Source organism: Patella vulgata, chromosome 4, assembly GCF_932274485.2.
Source record: "Patella vulgata chromosome 4, xgPatVulg1.2, whole genome shotgun sequence".
Taxonomy (NCBI): domain Eukaryota; kingdom Metazoa; phylum Mollusca; class Gastropoda; family Patellidae; genus Patella; species Patella vulgata.
In genome coordinates this window covers 50,485,059-50,504,750 of record NC_065882.2, presented here as the reverse complement: position 1 = coordinate 50,504,750, position 19,692 = coordinate 50,485,059, and the positions used below count along the sequence as shown (strand labels likewise).

The 19,692-nt window shown below is 37.4% G+C and overlaps 1 protein-coding gene across 1 annotated transcript; it reads right to left on the bottom strand.

The window, feature by feature from the left end:
* Positions 1 to 12,684: 12,684 nt before the first annotated feature.
* On the bottom strand, positions 12,685 to 13,788 carry LOC126817931 (uncharacterized). Its single transcript, XM_056100228.1, has 2 exons — positions 13,648 to 13,788; positions 12,685 to 13,023 (listed from the first exon to the last, which is right to left on the bottom strand). The coding sequence occupies exons 1-2, from the start codon at positions 13,786 to 13,788 to the stop codon at positions 12,685 to 12,687; spliced, it is 480 nt and encodes a 159-aa protein (XP_055956203.1).
* Between the last annotated feature and the right edge of the window lie 5,904 nt (positions 13,789 to 19,692).

Sequence of the window (19,692 nt, the reverse complement as noted above, 5' to 3'; positions counted from 1 at the left end):
CTAAAAAGAATACACAAAGTTTTATTACACACGGACAATAGAGATATTTAAACTTGTAGAATTTCTAAAAAGTAGGTCAGGACTATAAATTCTAGCTGATGGGATATAAATAAGATGGGAGGTACAGGTAACTTCGAAGTTTCGTAACTGGTCGGTTTAGCCTGATCACCTTTAATTACTAATAGATATAGCTTCACGAAACTCAAACTCAACCGCATTCATGTTGTAACGGTTATATGTTTGAATGGGTTTAAAATTTAAAAATTGTGACCTGTAATGGGCCCACAAGCTAAACACAGGATTTTTCGTACAATCAGGAACTATAAACCAGGAAAGTATGATCCGATAAATGCCAATATCGAAAGAAACCGAGATCTTAGAGCCAAATGCTTCACACTAATTTTGAAACGACCTGTAAATACCGTATTGCGTGAACAAGCTTTTCGGAGAAGGGGTGGTGACTCCAGAACAGAAAGCCACGGAACTATAAATATCGATTAGGTTCGTCCTCTTCTGAACCCCACTCCTCAAACCACATTTGAAAAATATATGTTAAAAACTGTTGCCCCTATCGTGTTAAGAAGATTTTTCGAAAAGGTGGACAACTCCATCCGATCATGACCCCAGTGTTTCATACAAAATCCGTCAAAACTCTAGCCTCTACCGCGTTCCGTTAACGACATACCACAATGTCAGAATTACATTAAGGACCGCAACTCCTAAACGCAAAAAGCTGAAAATCGATAGGGATCATCTGCTGTCCACTGTACCTATGCTTCATATCAAAACTATTCCTACAAAAATTAAGGACCGCAACTCCAAAACGCAAAAAGCTGAAAATCGATAGGGATCATCTGCTGTCCACTGTACCTATGCTTCATATCAAAACTATTCCTACAAAAACCCCTGGCTCTAACGTGTTAACAATAAATAATCCTGGCACAAACAGTCTTAGAATGCTAAAAATCGACAGAGTTCATCCCCACAAGGTCTGCAATCACCAGACCAAATTTTAAAATGAAATGAAATGAAATGGGGTTTAACGTCCTACTCCTATGCTGGGCTAATGAAGACGGGCATACGCCATACAGTGTGCTATGAGGGAAATTTTGCCCGGGCAGCGGCACTATCGCCTACTCTTATATCGAATTCCAACTGCCAAGGGATCTTTTACGTGCATTCCAATGTATACACGGGACCTCGGGTTTTCGTCTCATCCGAAGGACTAGACAGCTGTCCTTGTCAGGCCCTCCGTCCTGCATCACTGACAAGGGGGAACCACGCCGGAAAATCTGAATGAACTTTCTCAGCTAATGCAGGGATCGAACACCCGATCTACAGGCTACCGAGCCAGCGGTATTCAGAATAGATTTAGACCTTTCTCTGAAACACGGAGATGTCGTCTTTCGCCCTGTCATGCTAAAAAATTTATGAAGCTAATTCTAAAATTCAAGACAATGAACATAATTCATAGAATAGGTCATACCAAACCTTTACACCATGACTTATACTATTCGAGAACTTATCTGGACCCACCGGTTGAGGCGATTTTTTCCTGTAGCAATTGTCTAAACGATTAATTCCATTCCCTTCTAGCGCAAAAATTAATTAGGTACTATAAATATTAATGCCATTCTTATACGGCCCAATTCTTCAACCCTCCTACCATTTTTTAATCTTCAAGTCGTCAAATCATCGAAAAATATTTTCCTTTAAAACATACCCTACCTGTTTCGGTTATGTCTGCTGCCCAAATGGCAGACGGTGAGAAAAATCCAGGCGCCGAAATTCGTCACTCCTTTGCAGACTTTATCAGAAAGATAGCGGTTATCAGTTGTTTCACTTCAGAGATACGAAATCCTGCATATGGCAATGTGTAGTTTAATTGTATTATAGCCAGAAGTTGTGACCGATAATTATAAAATCCCCAACTGACCGTGGCCCATGCACCTACAGAAATACAGTCAACCGCTGATAGTTCGAGACTACCACTGAAGCGTGCACATTCGCCGTGTCGAGGCCAACTTTCTGACAGTATGATACTATAAATAGCCATGGCACGTGCAATTCTCTACAAATCTATCAACTATTACAGCCGTAAAAAATTTATTGTTGACGATTTTGAATAGCAGTAAAATTAAGCTTCTTGGTTATTACAGCAGATTTAGAAATTACGTTCGTTTCATTTTTTAAATCGCTTTATCATTAACTGTACCGTTAAGAGCGGCATATTTTGGTTTAGTACAAATACTATCTCTGAAACACTCGGGTTAGACAGGAACATGATACTAGCAGTAGTTTCATTTTACTTTTACAAGCTTCTTAAAACAATTGTTGAGCTAGCTAACGTGCTCATTTCTTAATTCAATTTCTTGTTCTAGCTTTCTGTTATGTTTCGTAAAAAAGTAGTCTTGATTATCCCGACCTGTCAATCAGCCTTAGAATGGTCGATAGACTGGTTAAGCGACTCTAATTTCAAAACAAGGGCACGTAACCTATCTTTTACTCAAAAGTGTCTGGATGTTATGGACGACACATGGAACCAGTTTTCAGTCTATTATTTATAGATGATTAATGGTCATAGCTTATTAAGTACAACATGATCGTTTATTTAGTGACTATAATTGTGTGAAACTGATTTGAGGCTTGGCACATATATAAATATTGTGGCGAAATTGTCGAGATATATGGAGATATTTATTTATGGTGGGTCACCCTATCAACTTGAACTGTAAATAAAATATTCCCCCCACACTCCTAATATACATATATATTATAAGATATTGAAACTTGTCTAATTGAGTATCCTGGTCGACAACAAGCAGGATGTTGACATTTTTTCATAAAAATTAAATTCTAAATAATAAAGAATAACTTTTTAAAGCAACGAAAGGTTACTACATCTATAACTTGGATCGCATAAAGTAGGTTATGCTCGAAGTAACTTTCTATCTAGTAAGTAGTTGCCGAAAATCGCGACTATAGTCGCCGGAAGCCCTAGATGTTGCTAGATGCGTTGCGTCATCAGTGCTACTTGGCTAGGCCAATATTTCATTCTGATATCAGTTAAAATTGTAGTCAACCTAGTTTATCATAGCCTATCTAGGTCTGTAATAAGTTTTTTGCCATTGTATACGCCCATATTTTATGTGGGGTCATAATGTCAGCACCAACGTCCCCTTAATTCTGGTAACAACAATACATTTTGGGAGGATTCTTAGAACATTTCAAAAAGTGCTTACCAAAAAGTTTGCTTTTATTAATATTTGTTTCTTGCGTCACTTAAACTATGTCACCCCTGTAGGCTTGTACCTGACGTATAATCTCTATCATTATTGGAAGCGAGACTTAACCGGGCCAGAATGGGTATCGCAATAAATTCAATACGGTAAAAAGAATTACCGTTTCAACAATGACACATGTTGACCCCGTGTTAGTCTTTCTTATCAAAGTTATCATGGCCTATTTAATTGTGGTTCCTATTATATAACGAGTAATTGCTCCACCAATCCTCAGATATTCAGCAATTCGTCGTGGCATGCTCCTTATAACCAACCGTCCAATCACGATTTGGGACAATCTGACCCACTCCTCTTGCAGTGCTGCCGGCTGACGTTGACGTCGACAAACACGTCTCCCGATGTCCCAGACATGCTCTATAGGGGAAAGGTCAGGACTCGTGGCTGGCCAAGGCATATGGACATTATGGTGAGGCTGGAGATAGTCATTCAGGACACGAGCGCGGTGGGCAGAGCATTATCATCTTGAAAGATGAAACGGCGACCTGCACGTTGAGCAAAGTGCAGAACTATCCGTGCCAGGATGGGGTCACGGTAGTACACACCAGTGACCCTTCCTTGAACAACATGCAAGTCCGTTCTGCCAGTCATATGGCGATTTCTTCCCACACCATAACAGATAATAAAATAAAACCAAGTACGAACAATCCAAACCATTAGACAATATACGAAGTCCTAAAAAAACGGTATAGGCAAAACAGTGTAATCAGCAAATAGACTGTTCACCGTGTACAAAATACACGAGAAACAGTGGTAATAGGTGTCCGGAAGAGTAAGCTTACCCTGCCTGGCGCCACACCCGCCATAGCTGCATCCAAACTATTAGACGACATATCGGTAAAATAGCGTAATTGGCCAGTGGATTATCGGTATGCAAAATACACGCGATGAACAGTGTTAACGATGTAGTAGACATAATCAGGGAGATAGTATAAGAGTCAATTAAATATATCTAGAATAATAGCCGAGAGAGACATGAAACTTTTTAAAGGTTTTTATAAGTTTAGTGCGCAAGTATTCATGTAGTTGAAGCTTAGATGACAAATGCCTCGATCTATTTAAAAAATCAGAATAAAAGGAACAAGCTCTCGCGTAAGGAATTAGCTGAGACACATGTTGAAATGTTACTACTAATAAATGAAAAGTTAACAATCGGAAAGTCAAAGTCATCACGTTTATCGTATTTAACCTTAGTTTATGGCATTTGTGAAAATCCAGACGAAGATCCAAGTAGGAAGCGTAATTGTCACTGTCAGTAGTGTTTTTAATTTCGAGCTCATCAGGATATATGAATTCAACATAATCACTAAATTTGGGGTTATTCAGTGATAGAACATCATCAATATATCGATAAGTGAAATTAAAATGTCTGACTATATATATAATCGTTTATTTGTTTTTACGAGTGCCCGATGTAATCGGCTTCGTAGGAATAGGGTAACAAATCAGCAAAAAAAGATGCACAGTTGGTGCCCATGGGGATACCTACCACTTGCTGATATATGAATCTGTCATGCTCTCTGACGTTAACGTTAACATGACGCTCATTTACACGCCTCCAAACCCGAGCACGCCTATCGGTGAAATCCAGAGTGAATCTGGACTCATTTAAGAACATTACACGCGCCTATTGACGCCTGTTTGCCATGTGCTGGCGAGTTAATGGAGGTACAACACGTGGTCGTCGCGCATGCAAACGGGCTGCATGTAGCCGATTTCTAATCGTTTGAGGCGTAACATGATACACGTTTACAGAAAGCTGATTGGCCGTTTGTCCTCGATTTCGCAGGACCTGTGTACGAATTTATCGATCCTGGCCTTGTGTAGTGGCTCTAGGACAACCTGAACGAGGTCTATCATCATCATTGTGTGTTTGTTGGTACCGGTTCCGCAGTTTGCTGATCACAGACGGTGACACATTAAGCATGTTGGCTACTGCTCGCTGTGTAGAACCCATTTGAAGATGCCAATAGCACGTAGACGTTCATCATGTTGAAGATGTTTCATTGCAAATTAAACGTAACACACTAAAGCAAAGATACGCTAAACAGTAAACCTTATGCAAGAACCAATAGGAAAGCAAACATGGATAGGATAAACCAGCACGCGACAGTTTTCATCAACCCTTCCTTAAAGTGTCAAATTTGACAATGAACCCCTCCCACGTGTATGGCGATATTGCGTGTCGCATGTGCAGCTCAGTGGTTCTGTTGGGGCGATAAGTTCTTAATCTGTGAACATACTCTCAAAGCATGTCAAGTGTCCATGACTATTTATCATATCACAACTTGCATAGGTATTTGCATTTCAATATCCCCTACTTTTTTTGAAGAGTATATATGAAACACATCCCTCAGGCCTTACACATTGGGGCTTAACTATACAGTGAATACTAGCCAGAGGAGGTTGGATTTTGTTTGCATATCACTTCGGTGGAAGCGTATTTGCATTTCAATATCCCCTACTTTTTTTGAAGAGTATATATGAAACACATCCCTCAGGCCTTACACATCGGGGCTTAACTATACAGTGAATACTAGCCAGAGGAGGTTGGATTTTGTTTGCATATCACTTCGGTGGAAGCGTACGTTAAATAAAGTGATGCCATGTGTACGTATTACAGGATGCAATAATTCCAACCTGTTTTCTGTGTTATTGTTCTATATGAATCACGAATCGTACACTACACAGTTGTGTAATTATAAAATCATAAAGTAAGTCCTTCATGGTATTGTAGTTTCGCATTTACTTAGCAAAGATGATACTGACATTCGATCAGTAGTTCCTAGACTATTTTGAGCTACAACCTCCTTGGCCACCAAGTATTTATTCCTCCCACCTACGATAAAATTGCATCAGAAACAACAAAAAAGCGACCTTTCACAAGTATTAGAGGTGTCTCTAGTAATAACGCTTGCAGTTTCAGTTTTACTTTACTTATAAATGCTGAAGATACGAGTATTTGCAACGAGCATGTCTGGCTTACGCCCCTTAATATCTCAAGACCCTACATGGTTTCCACCATACGCCAAAAGTGCAAGGGATGCATAAAAAACTATAAGACTATCACCCCTCCACATTAGCTCTCCCGGTACAAAAATGTCCTGGAATGTATGCAGACAATGCCCAATCAATATGGCAGATAAAAATATTTTATGTACAATCTACCATTTTTCTTTGATAGTGTGTTTGACTGTTGATTTGTTAAATATACCTGCTAATCAATAAAAAAATGAATTTTTCTGAGCATGTTGGTAAGTGATTTATTGTCAACTTCCTTGTTTGTTTACATATGATCATCTTTAGATTACTGACCACAAAACTTGTAAACACGATGCAGAAAAGGCTTACAGTGGAATGTAACAAATGTGATGCGATAGATTCATTAAAAGAGGCACTTCATTGAAATTCAGAATAATTTGAAAGTATATTTCCGATTTATTCACCTGTTTACGTTGAAATTCAAATCTTGTGGAAGTTAGTTAACTCAGTAAGTACGCCGCTGGCGCGTTAATAAGATGTCAGGTTATCTCCTGGTGTTCTTCTGGATTTGTCGGCGTTGTCAGTGATAGAGGACAGAGGGACTGGCAAGTAAGTGTCTAGTCTTTCGGATAACTCCATGTACACATTGGCTTACATGTAAAAGGCAGTTGGAATTCGAAATAAGAGTAGACCGTAGTGCCACTGTCCGGGCAAAATTTCCCTCATTGCACACTGTATGACGTACGTCAAACTTTCTTACCCTAGTCGGCGCAGAAAATTAAGTCATTTCGATACAAGACAAGAGTTCTGAACGGAATTTTCAAAACTTTTTGAAATTGTTCATCGGGACAACGGGACGAATCCTAATGAATTTCAGAACTTTTGGATCATAAAAACTTTGACCGCGTTCCCTGGAGATATTTTCCCGTTCACAATTTTTATACACCCATATTTTTTAATGTCGGCGGTCGTATATTGCGCACGCTGTCCGTCTAGGGGTGTAAACAATATTTTAAATTACTGACCTCAAAACTTGTGAACAACGGGCTTAGTGAAGCAAAGTGTCGTAATGGCAAATTCATCTAATTTCCCCACAATGATAGGTTATGGAAGCCTGTGATGAATAGTACTGGGTGTGGACCATCCCGAAATCTATCCCACAAAGCAGATTTTCGTTTTACTATCTGGATCGAAACATTGGAACAAGGCTGGGACAGAATATCTTAATTATCAGTTACGTACAATAAAAAAGCCAAACGCCCCAAAATATAAAGCAAACACAGTGGAATTAACACGCCATGTTCATATATTTTCGGTACCGGTACTTTAATCTTGTCATTTTGCTATATTTATATGTTTTGCAGAGGCGTCATTAAGATATGTAAGAAGGAAATAAAGTTGTGTTAAGATATTTTACAATATTTTAATCCATGGAAAACATCTCATCCTCGCATTGCACACATATCCACAACAACTAATCAAAATACTATATGTTAGTCTCAAAATGATCGAAGCATTGCATTGTGTTCTCGACACTTTAAAGTGTGTGGCCCCAACCCTCCTTAGCTTCTGAATTTGCGTCAAGTAACCCCCAGGGCTTTATACCACAAAACTTTTCGAACACGTAATTATTAGTCTTCACGAGCGTGGCTGTTACCATACCGAAAAACATAATAGGGGTTTGGTCTCGGAACCAATTCAAACAGCAGTAACGGTTCCTAAGATGTGACTAATGGAAATTTGGCTATACTAGGCAAATTGGGTGTAGGTAATTCTGTAAGGATTCCAAAATATTTAACATTCGTTTGTTCAAGGTCACAGTAAAGATCATAAAATCATCACCCTTTAAAAGGGCCGTGTGTCAAATACGCTCGTACAGTACCCATTTCACAAATTTTAACCAATCGGTTACAGGGCTTCGGGATTTGAATATTGGCGGCCACGCCCATTTTAACCAAAACCGCCAAATTTCAGTGGGCCATATCTCAGGAACCGCCACTCCCATCCAGCTGAAATTTAGAATACCAGATTGCACAGTTAAAGTAAGCGTATAGACCAAATTTCACCAAAAATCAAAATTACGTATAATGAAATGGCGATGATCGTGCATATGTCCCGCCCTACGGTTCCAACATTTTGAGACCAATAATTAGTCTTATAGTTTATTTCAAGAACGTTGAATTATTTTCTGTGCAATTCACGTCGAGTTTTCGTTGATCATGTTGAAACTCTGCAGACACATTGAAATTGGGTTTTTTAATGAATTGTATTTAATCCATATAAGTCGTCAAGTTATAAATTGTTTTTTAAGTTTGTATAGTTGTTACCTGTAATTTATCACCCAATAATACATTCTACAGTAGATATCGCTTGTGTGATATATTTCATAATCTACTGCGATATCTCCTTAGGAGATTGGTCAGTTGAAGAGGAAGTAGTTTTTATTATTTTCAAAGAACAGTTCATTTCTTATTAAAAGTAACTTTTTTTTTTATTAAACCAGCGGCTGCCAGGCAGGATATGCCCACATTTTCGAGAGATGGATAGAGAACAAGCTAAAAAGAAAGCGATTTTTCGTACAATCAGGGGCCATAATTCAGGAAGTTACGGTCCGATATGCACGAATATCGATAGGAACAGAGATCTTTGGATTATAAACTAACATTTCAAGTTTCAACAAAATCGGATAAAAATTGTGACCTATAGGGTCCACAACCTTGATATACCATATTTTTACCCTAATTGAGAACGAACGGCGGCCATTTTGTCTGTCAATTTTGGGCCGATTTTCACAAAATTCGAACTCAGCCGTCCTTAGGGTGTAACGGTAATATAATAATGCGGTTTTTTAAATCGGATAAAAATTATGATCTCTAATGGGTCCACAAGCTAAAAACGTGATTTTTCGTAAAATCAGGGGCCATAATTCAGGAAGTTACGATCCGATATGCGCGAATATCGAAAGGAACCGAGATCTTTGGGGTATAAACTTACATTTCAAGTTTCAAGAAAATCGGATAAAAATTGTGACCTCTATAGGGTCCACAACCTTGATATACCATATTTTTACGCTATTTGAGAACGAATGGCGGCCATTTTTTTCTGTCAATTTTGGGCCGATTTTGGGCCATCCTTAGGGTGTAACGGTGATATAATAATACGGTTTTTTTTTAAATCGGATAAAAATTACGACCTCTATAGGGTCCACAAGCTAAAAACGTGATTTTTCGTACAATCAGGGGCCATAATTCAGGAAGTTACGATCTGATATGCGCGAATATCGAAACGAACCGAGATCTTTGGGTTATAAACTAACATTTCAAGTTTTAACAAAATCGGATAAAAATTGTAACCTCTATAGGGTCCACAAGCTAAAAACGTGATTTTTCGTACAAACAGGGGCCATAATCCATGAAGTTTCCATCTGATACATGCCAATATCGAAAGCAGCCGAGATCTTTTGGCGATAAACCTATATTTCAAGTTTCGTCAAAATCGGATAAGAATTGTGACCTGTAGAGTGTCCACAAACAAATTGTGGACGGACGGACGTCCAGACATACGTGGGCGTATAAAAATGAACTATTGTTATTCAATTGACCTTAATGGAAACACTAAGTCAATATAAAGGACTTTGCAATGGTTGAATTGCTGTCAAAAAATGATGTATCAATACGCCGTAATGTTCAGTAAAAGTGAAATCTATAGCAAAGAATTATATTTATCTATTTGTGCATGTAAGAAGGGATTGGGTGATAAATAAAATCTCCTACTCGTCTTTTTTTATATCAAAAAATATCAACACTCGTTGATAAAGTAAAAAAAAAAACTCGGCAGAGCCTCGTTTTTTGTTACTTTATCAACTTGTGTTGATATTTTTGGATATCAAAAAAGACTGGTAGGAGATTCTCTATATATATTTTGAGGATGGTTCATTAAAGATGCATTATGTTAGATTTAGATAAAGAGCTAGCCCTTCTTGCCATTATAGTTTCATTCATTTAAATTGCCTTTTTTCTGTTTAAAGATGTACATTTTGTTTATTATTGTAGCAACTCCATTATCCATTTTTTCGATAAATCTCGGCCATCCGATGTTATAGGGAGTTGATTACAGGTTTGCCATGTGAATAACAGTTTATATAACATTTGAAGATGTGCAATATGCATATTTAGCTCTTACATAATGCATCGTTTATTGTTTTAGAAAGTGTTTTGAGTGCCAGTTTTGCTCAGTGTTCCATGTTGATCACCTTTATAGATTTGTTGCCCTTATTGTTCCTTGTGTGTCATTGTGGTGTATAATACACCAAACAACACGGTATATTTTAATCTTTAATTTGGTTAACTTGCATATTTGGTTTATCCGACCATCCCCTCTCCCAGTTGCTTTGCTTCCCGGTTAAATAATGGGAACCTGAGGAGTTGCGGAGCATACAAACCCAATATTTATATCGTTAGGGGTCGCGGAAGGAGTGTCCCTCACATCGACTGTGTAGAACATGATAGAATCGATTTACAGCATATCTCAGCTACAATATGTGTTTTGGCAAAGCCCATTATTGCATCTCTGCCATTAGCTCTTCACTGCCAAGAGGTAGGTTTCGTCTTCGTGTGGGGTGGGTGGGGGATCAGGGGCTGCGAAACCCCCCAGTCTTTTATTTATTTCGCTTGCTCTAACAGGTCATTAGAAGTTTGAATAACCGGAGAAAACACTTCTTCCAGCCTGTTATAACCAAGGGTCGAAATTACGACTTGCATAACCAAGCTTTTTATTCTGCATCGCATGCGTTGTATTGTACAGACAACTGGAAGTGTCCAGTCTACTGATAGAGTTAATTGAATTATCGGAAACAAATGATCAGTTTCGATGTATAATTTAGATACAGAAGTAGCAGAAACATAAGTGAATATTTTATCTCATAAACCATCGGCAACGTCTTAGTTAAAGCCCCCATCACACCAAACTACGTTCTGGAAAATGTTGCCAAACGGGCTGAAGCTGTGTGCGAACGGCGTGAACGTAGTAGAAACTGTTTACGATCTGTTTTAGAACTTTACGGACTCAAGTGGGTTTGGGCAGAATGGCTTGAGTGGAAAGGGTACTCTACATGTAGAACTTTGAGTGTTCAAAATTTTTCCCCTTCTGCAGTTAGACGGGGTGCCAACATACTTAAAACGAGATGGACGAACTATGAACGGAATTGCCGCACTTCGATGCTACTATAGACGCGTTGCGGCGTGATGTGGTCAAGCATCCATTAGCAGCACCCTCTGGTCACTCTCTCTGTGGTTTAGCGTGTCCTCAGACTGGTATATCACATGATCACCATCACCTCAGTGTGAGTCTTGGCTTTCACCAGGGACGCCTGCTGCTTGTCATCTACTGAGGCAGTGTGTAGAGATCTACATAGTCCAGGAACAGGCTCGGAAGGCGCAGCAAGGAGGGCCTGATCTAGCTGATTTTCAGAGGAGCTGGAGCTCGAGGATCTTCGGGCAGTACTAGTGGCTGCTTTCCCTACGGGCAGTCCTGGCACCTTTCTTTGGAGGCATGATGTAACACACGAGGCAACTGTGGTACAATATTTGTATGGCTTGATTTACACATATTGAAGCGTTGAACATGAATGATAAATGTCAAGAACGCGCCGGGATGTTATAGCACTCGAGCCAGGAAGGAATTAAAAATGCAATGTACGAACGCACTAAGAACGGAATGAGGACTTGAATTGTCACTGAACCGGATGAACGGTTTACAAAGTAGATAAAACCAGTTGCGGACGGGGAAGAACTAGTTACGAATGGGTTTAAACTGACTTTGGACGGTCTTGGGCTGCTTGGAAATGAACATGATTTGAACTGAGTGTGGACGGGGTACAGACGAGATAGACTATTAAGGACTGTTTATTAACGAACAAGGATCGTGTTATAGATATTATTTACACATTCTATCCCTACTACAACCCGTTTTTCGATTTTCTAGGGTGGTTTTACTTTTTGAGAACTTGTTTGGTGTGATAGGGGCCTAATCAGTAACACGAATACTCGTTCTAAAATGTACAAATTACTCCCGTGTTGCACATTTACTAGTTTAAAAGGTTGTTTATGCCGAGCGCGAAGGCGACCATGATTGATTAACGCTATTAGAGTTAAGTAGTTAATATGCTATTGGTGAATTTTAAGTTTGTACATTGGTATCAATAAAAATAAACTGCACTTTTAGTTAAGCCCTAATCAACCAGAATAAGTAACTAAAAGTTTTACTTTACATTTTATGATTGTGTATTCAAATTTGAATCTGGATCTTTCACACAATGTTCTATTTAATTGATTAAATATTATGAATTTGGAATGGAATATCAAATCAACATTACAAAATACAACAAATAAATAAACATTACATCTTATGGATCACAGTCATCACGGGTTGGTTTAGAATTATTAATTTCTGCACAATTCACACCACTTAGATTTCCATCGACACTTGATATTCCAGATGAACTTTTTTCGGTGCACACTTCTTTTTTCGCCCTGATAGTCGAAGCTTTAGTTGAATATTGGCTTCTGTACCTGCTGGATGGTTCTTCTTGGCAGGTGAGTACAAGTTTCACGCGGTCACGAAAACTCTTGCTACATAAGACGTACATGAAGAAGTTGATAGAATAATTAAGCTGTTCCAGAATCTGAGCTACTTCTCTGTAGATGACCATGGTAGGCTCGGTAGACTCAAAGATGTTGAGTCCCTGATTGTAAAAGACGACATGTGCTATGGCTATGGGAGATACAAGCACCATGTACGCAATCGATACGCCAATCAACATCGTGGTGGTTTTCCTTACTTCTTCACCTATATTTTGGTTACCAGAGCTGAGAGCTTTTTGCACTTTAATACGCTGGAATAACTTGTAACAAATGAGGGGCGTCAATATCATAAGTAAACAAATGGGTAGAATCGAATAAATTATTGTTCCCAAGACGACGAATATCGCTGACAAATAGGCCGGTTCAGGGTAATGGGGAATACAGGCTCCGTTGGCTAATCGTGATGCAAATGTCCATGCGCCGTTAAAACTAAATAGGAATCCGTAAACAATCATCAAACCAATGCTCGCATTCCGTTTTGTGCATATGAATTTAGTTTTCAGAGGAAACCAAACGGCTACAAATCTCTCCAAACACAAGAATACCACGAACCACGAGGATGTCATTTTAGCAGAACGGAAAATAAAGAAAAATAGCTTACATCCTATGGATGACAAAGATCGTATATCAACTGCAAGTATTTCACGTACAAACCCTTTATTAAATGGTAGCAAAACGATCAACATGGTATCTGAGAAGGCCAAAGCAATCAGAATGATACTAACGGACATTTTGCGGAAGTGCTTGCTTAGCATTACGATGATAGTTAGAGTATTACCGCTTAATCCTAGTAGGAGAAAAACTGGAATTGCTACATAACCAACATAATCAATTTTGGCAGCAATCTTCTCGTCCGTAGCCCCCATGGCTGTGTTATTAGTTGTTGGGCAACTAGATTCATTTGCCGTGGTATTTTCATTGTCGCACCAAGGGGTGACCGTTATGCTCTCACCATTTTCCGTCGAATAGATTGGTAAATGTGTCGTTTCTGAACTGCTTTCAGTTGTAACAATATTTGCCTTAATCGCAACGGTTAAGAAGGAAATAATTATTTTTATTCGGAACCTGTAAAATAAATATTTAATTTGTATTGTTAAAGCTGTTAACACAAAGCAGCACTGCCCAAGGAATAGAAAGTACGTAACTATTTAGCATGGAGGTGAATGATACTTTCGTTGCCCCAAGTTCCTTAGCTCAAACATTTGGGGTCGAGTATATTAACAATGGTCTTTGTAATATTCACCTTAAAATCTCAAGAATTTTCCTTAGCCAGGAAATATGATTTGGCATTCAATTGTCCCACCCACAATGACCTTCCTAGTAAATTAAACTTAAGATTTCCACTATATTATCCGACCAGCTTCTAAATAAAAAATCGGTAGGGAGATTTTATTTATAAGCTTATCCTTTTATATATATATATATATATATATATATATATATACACATACACAAAAATATAAAAGTTTTTGAAAAAAGAACTATATTATTTGTCGATTACTAGCACTTTCGCTTATTTTTTTAAGCTCTTCAGATAATCAACATTTTGGTAATACAATAATGATTATGGCGTCATAGTAACACAGAGGGAACATAACTTTAATATCAAATCAGACAACAATAACTAGGCCTATATACAATGAAATTACTACAATTTTGCATTTAAAGCTGGCCGATATTTCTCAATAAAATATGCCTCTTTGGCTTCTAATAAATCATTATTATTGCTATTAAGCTTGTACATCGGAAAAACGCTAAATTTGCAACCACCACAGACATCTATATGTGCCCTAAGGGGGATCATCCTATAATGTGGATTGAGTATATGATGTCGATGGAGGTTCATCCTTGTCTTTAGCATACTTATAGTTTTTCCAATGTATCGTCTATTACAGCCTGAACAAACAATCACATATATGACATAACTGGTTTTACAGTTCATGGGTTGCTTAATATGAAAGAATTTGTTATCGGTGATTTGGATTGAGGAGCCCTTAATTATTATTTTACAGGTCTTGCAATTTATTTCTCCACATTCACTTACCACCGGTGTATCTGGACTACTATTAAATTTTGAAGATGTTAAGAATTTAGCTAGATTTCGTGGCTGTTTAAGACTGTTAATAATCTTAGTTTTAGACAAAAGTTTTGACATAACCTCACTATTCTTAAGGATGTGTAAATTATTATTTATCAAAGACTTCCCATCTTCTTGTGAAGGGTTAAATGTAGTGACTAAAGCAACATTTAGATTTTCGCATGCTGGGGATGTTCTTGGTAGTCTTAATTTTGTCTGATCTAGACTTAAGGCCCGAATCGTTGCATCTTCTATGAGACCTAGAGGATATTCTTGTTTCAATAAGAATGTTTTTAATTCCTCTAGTCGCTTAACTTTGACAAGCGGGTTCGAAACAATGGTACATACTTATCTAGCTAAATTATATGGTATGTTCCGTTTGGTATGAGAAGGATGACAAGAGTGAAAGTTTAGATATTGGTGGGTATCTGTTTGTTTGTAATAAAGATCCGTTTCAATCACCCCCTTTGGTAAAAGAAAAATAATCAAGATATCCGACCACAACAAAGGGAAAATCGAATGCCCGTGGACCAATCTTATGCAGATCACCCCAACTCTCCAAGGTCAAGGAGGAGACTATCACTACAGAGAAGATCACCAGATAGAAGGTCACCACAAAGAACGTCTAAGCAGCGAAAATCACCTCAAAGCAATACTTTTAATAACAAGTATAATGAATGGACAGAGGTCAGGCGTCTACGTCGGTATGGAGAACAAAACTATTTTTCTGAACGACGAGAAAGAGGCTTTAGTGAATCTAACTGTCCAAAAACGAGGACGGTAGAATACATGATGGAAAATGACCATTTTTTAGATCGAGGCCTGAGAACGAAAACTCGATATAAAAACTAATAAAAGATAAAAATGATCCAACAGTCGTCAATTTAAGTAGTGTCACATTAAACAACAAGGAAATTTCATTGCTCCATAAAGGCTTAAAGTTCACCCCTACACCACGAGGTGACACATGTACTTTAAAGTCTGAGCTGTCAAATTTTTGTAGAAAATTAAGACTACAACATCATTTTCATAAAGACGATTCCAATTTAGATGAATCAAGGCAATCAGATCCAGAATATTTAGTACGGAACAAATCTACCTTCACACCACGTGCTGGACAGGATGTTTTTCTTGATAAATTCATCACCACTATATCAACGCACCAAGTCCAAAATAAAACATTCAAATCAAATCTTAATAAGGATCACAAAGAAGCTTTGAATGCCTTGAAAAATAGCTCTGATATAATTATAAAAAAGGCTGACAAGGGTGGTGCTATAGTGGTTATGGATACCTCATTTTATAAAGAGAACATATCAAAAATGCTTTCCAACAAGGAATATTACGCAGAATCTTCACTAAAAGCTAACGATATGATTCTACAAAAAATTCAAAACTTTATTGGTGCACATACAAACATACTTCACAAACAAGAAGAAGATTACTTGTGTAATTTTCAACCTTCCACTGCCTATTTTTATGGATTGCCAAAGATCCATAAAAGCAAGACTATTCAAGAAGCTGTTAAAATTACAAAAACCGAAGTTGTTAACATTCGCAATCCGCGTGATTTAACCTTTAGGCCAATTGTAGGGGGGGGGGGGGCAACTAGTAGTACTCAACGCTTAAGCAACTTCATTGACATCATATTAAAACCATTTTGCACCAAAGTCAAAAGCTTCCTTCGCGACGACATAGATTTTCTTCATCATCTACCGGAAGAGGTTGAACCGGGAAGCACACTAATAAGCTTCGACGTGGCCAACCTCTACAACAACATAGATAGAAATCTAGGATTGAAAGCGATTGGATATTGGATTGACACATATCCTGAGTTGCTATCAAAACGCTTCACTAAATCATTTATCCTGGAAGCTTTGGACTTAGTTGTGTCTAACAACATTTTTTATTTCGATAATAATTATTATTCACAGATTAAAGGTGTGGCCATGGGTACTAAAGTTGGCCCCACCTATTTAGAAGAGATTTGGTATGAGAGGGTTGCTATTGAGTTTGATAGAGAATTCAGTGACATGATAAAAACACTGTGGTTTCGCTTCCTGGATGACTGCGTTACAATACTTAAAGCAGATATGACAGTTATCTCCAAATTACATAAATTATTGAACGAGTTGGACACTAATATCACATTCACTATAGATTTTAGCCCAACATCATTACACTTTTTGGACGTAACCATTAATCTTTTACCAAAGGGGGTGATTGAAACGGATCTTTATTACAAACAAACAGATACCCACCAATATCTAAACTTTCACTCTTGTCATCCTTCTCATACCAAACGGAACATACCATATAATTTAGCTAGAAGAGTATGTACCATTGTTTCGAACCCGCTTGTCAAAGTTAAGCGACTAGAGGAATTAAAAACATTCTTATTGAAACAAGAATATCCTCTAGGTCTCATAGAAGATGCAACGATTCGGGCCTTAAGTCTAGATCAGACAAAATTAAGACTACCAAGAACATCCCCAGCATGCGAAAATCTAAATGTTGCTTTATTCACTACATTTAACCCTTCACAAGAAGATGGGAAGTCTTTGATAAATAATAATTTACACATCCTTAAGAATAGTGAGGTTATGTCAAAAATTTTGTCTAAAACTAAGATTATTAACAGTCTTAAACAGCCACGAAATCTAGCTAAATTCTTAACATCTTCAAAATTTAATAGTAGTCCAGATACACCGGTGGTAAGTGAATGTGGAGAAATAAATTGCAAGACCTGTAAAATAATAATTAAGGGCTCCTCAATCCAAATCACCGATAACAAATTCTTTCATATTAAGCAACCCATGAACTGTAAAACCAGTTATGTCATATATGTGATTGTTTGTTCAGGCTGTAATAGACGGTACATTGGAAAAACTATAAGTATGCTAAAGACAAGGATGAACCTCCATCGACATCATATACTCAATCCACATTATAGGATGATCCCCCTTAGTGCACATATAGATGTTTGTGGTGGTTGCAAATTTAGCGTTTTTCCGATGTACAAGCTTAATAGCAATAATAATGATTTATTAGAAGCCAAAGAGGCATATTTTATTGAGAAATATCGGCCAGCTTTAAATGCAAAACTGTAGTAATTTCATTGTATATAGGCCTAGTTATTGTTGTCTGATTTGATATTAAAGTTATGTTCCCTCTGTGTTACTATGACGCTATGACGTCATAATCATTATTGTATTACAAAAATGTTGACTATCCGAAGAGCTTAATAAAATAAGCGAAAGTGCTAGTAATCGACAAATAATGTAGTTCTTTTTTCAAAAACTATTATATTTTTGTGTATTTAATACCTAAGAGTAGTTATCTTTAACTTTTCATATATATATATATATATATATAGGATTACAAATGATTTTAAACACACCCTCATTTTAATTAGGATGTATACGAGAAGAAAAATTATTCTTTTTTTGTTCAAGAAATAATTAACTGGTTCAACTTGCGTGACTAATTTTCACTTAATTTAATACATTATTTCCTATGTTAATTATTTCATGGCTTTTTGAAAATAAATATCACTAACAATATGTAAAAAATATTTGCTAAAATAAGCAAACTTTCAGAATAAACCAATTAACTCGTAAACGTAAAGTAGAAAATGATTTTTGTTGAACTTTTGTATGTAAAGATAAATAGGCAAGGCTAAATAAGAACACGAAGTAAAGTAGGCTCTTACTTACATGGTTTATCGCAGTTCGGGAAGATTCCGTCTCGCCAGCGTTTTTCAACAGTGATAATATTTCTTTCATCTTTGGTATTTATATATGCGTGCTGCATTGTTCAGTGTTGAGAATGGTCTTAATGATCCACCCGTTTCTCCTAAAAGATATTCCTTTCTCAATACTAACATGAAATGGACAAGCTTCAATCTTAATGGACATCATCAGTCACATATTGTCGTAGTTGCAACTTTTATTAACGAACCCCTCAGTATATAACAAATAATTAGTCACTTACTCAAATGATCATTAACATGATTCAAGGAGCTAAACTCGTTACGAAAATTAATAACAATGGTGTTTCGCATTAATGCATTAAAATACGAAAACCTTTCAGGGCGACTAAGATTTCTCGAAGTTCTTAAAAGTCGTTTGCTTTCATTTCAGGTTTAAGGTAGTATTGTTAAGCTTTTTTTTTTATATCAGATTTCGGTAGGTACAAAAGAGTTGAAAGTTATAGTAATCAAGATCACAAAGCAAGCAAAGACTGTCTATTTTCGCAAGTTCCTTAGGAAACACTTGTCTGTAATACCACCCACACAAATGGACGAAGTGATTTCGCCAACAAGGTTAGCACGTGGTACTTCCGTCTACTTATAGTCTTTCTCCCACGTTCACCATGATTGTAGGGGCTGCGTGGAGTGTACGCCCCCTCTCAATAGCAAAACACACGCGTGGTTCCAATGCGGTTTTTAAACGGCATTGACTGATTATGATTTTCATTTATTCATAATCTTCATAGTCATTTGATGAATATTCATGATTTTATGGTTGTAGGAGTAAAGATACTGGTTTAATAGTTACATGCTACTTCTAGTTTGCGTATCCCTAGATTACCCAGCTTTTAAGTAACACGCTACGACATGTTGCACTGTAGGTGGAGATGGTAATGAGACTAGAATTAAAGTCAACGGACAAATCTGATGTTAATCTTTGAC

What these genes read in the sequence shown, in the direction of transcription:
- LOC126817931 (XM_056100228.1), bottom strand. Translation starts at nt 13,788, where the DNA reads ATGGGGGCTACGGACGAGAAGATTGCTGCCAAAATTGATTATGTTGGT. An exon ending in AGCACTTCCGCAAAATGTCC is followed by an intron (nt 13,024 to 13,647) that starts GTTAGTATCATT and finishes TTTTACAATCAG; the next exon opens with GGACTCAACATCTTTGAGTC.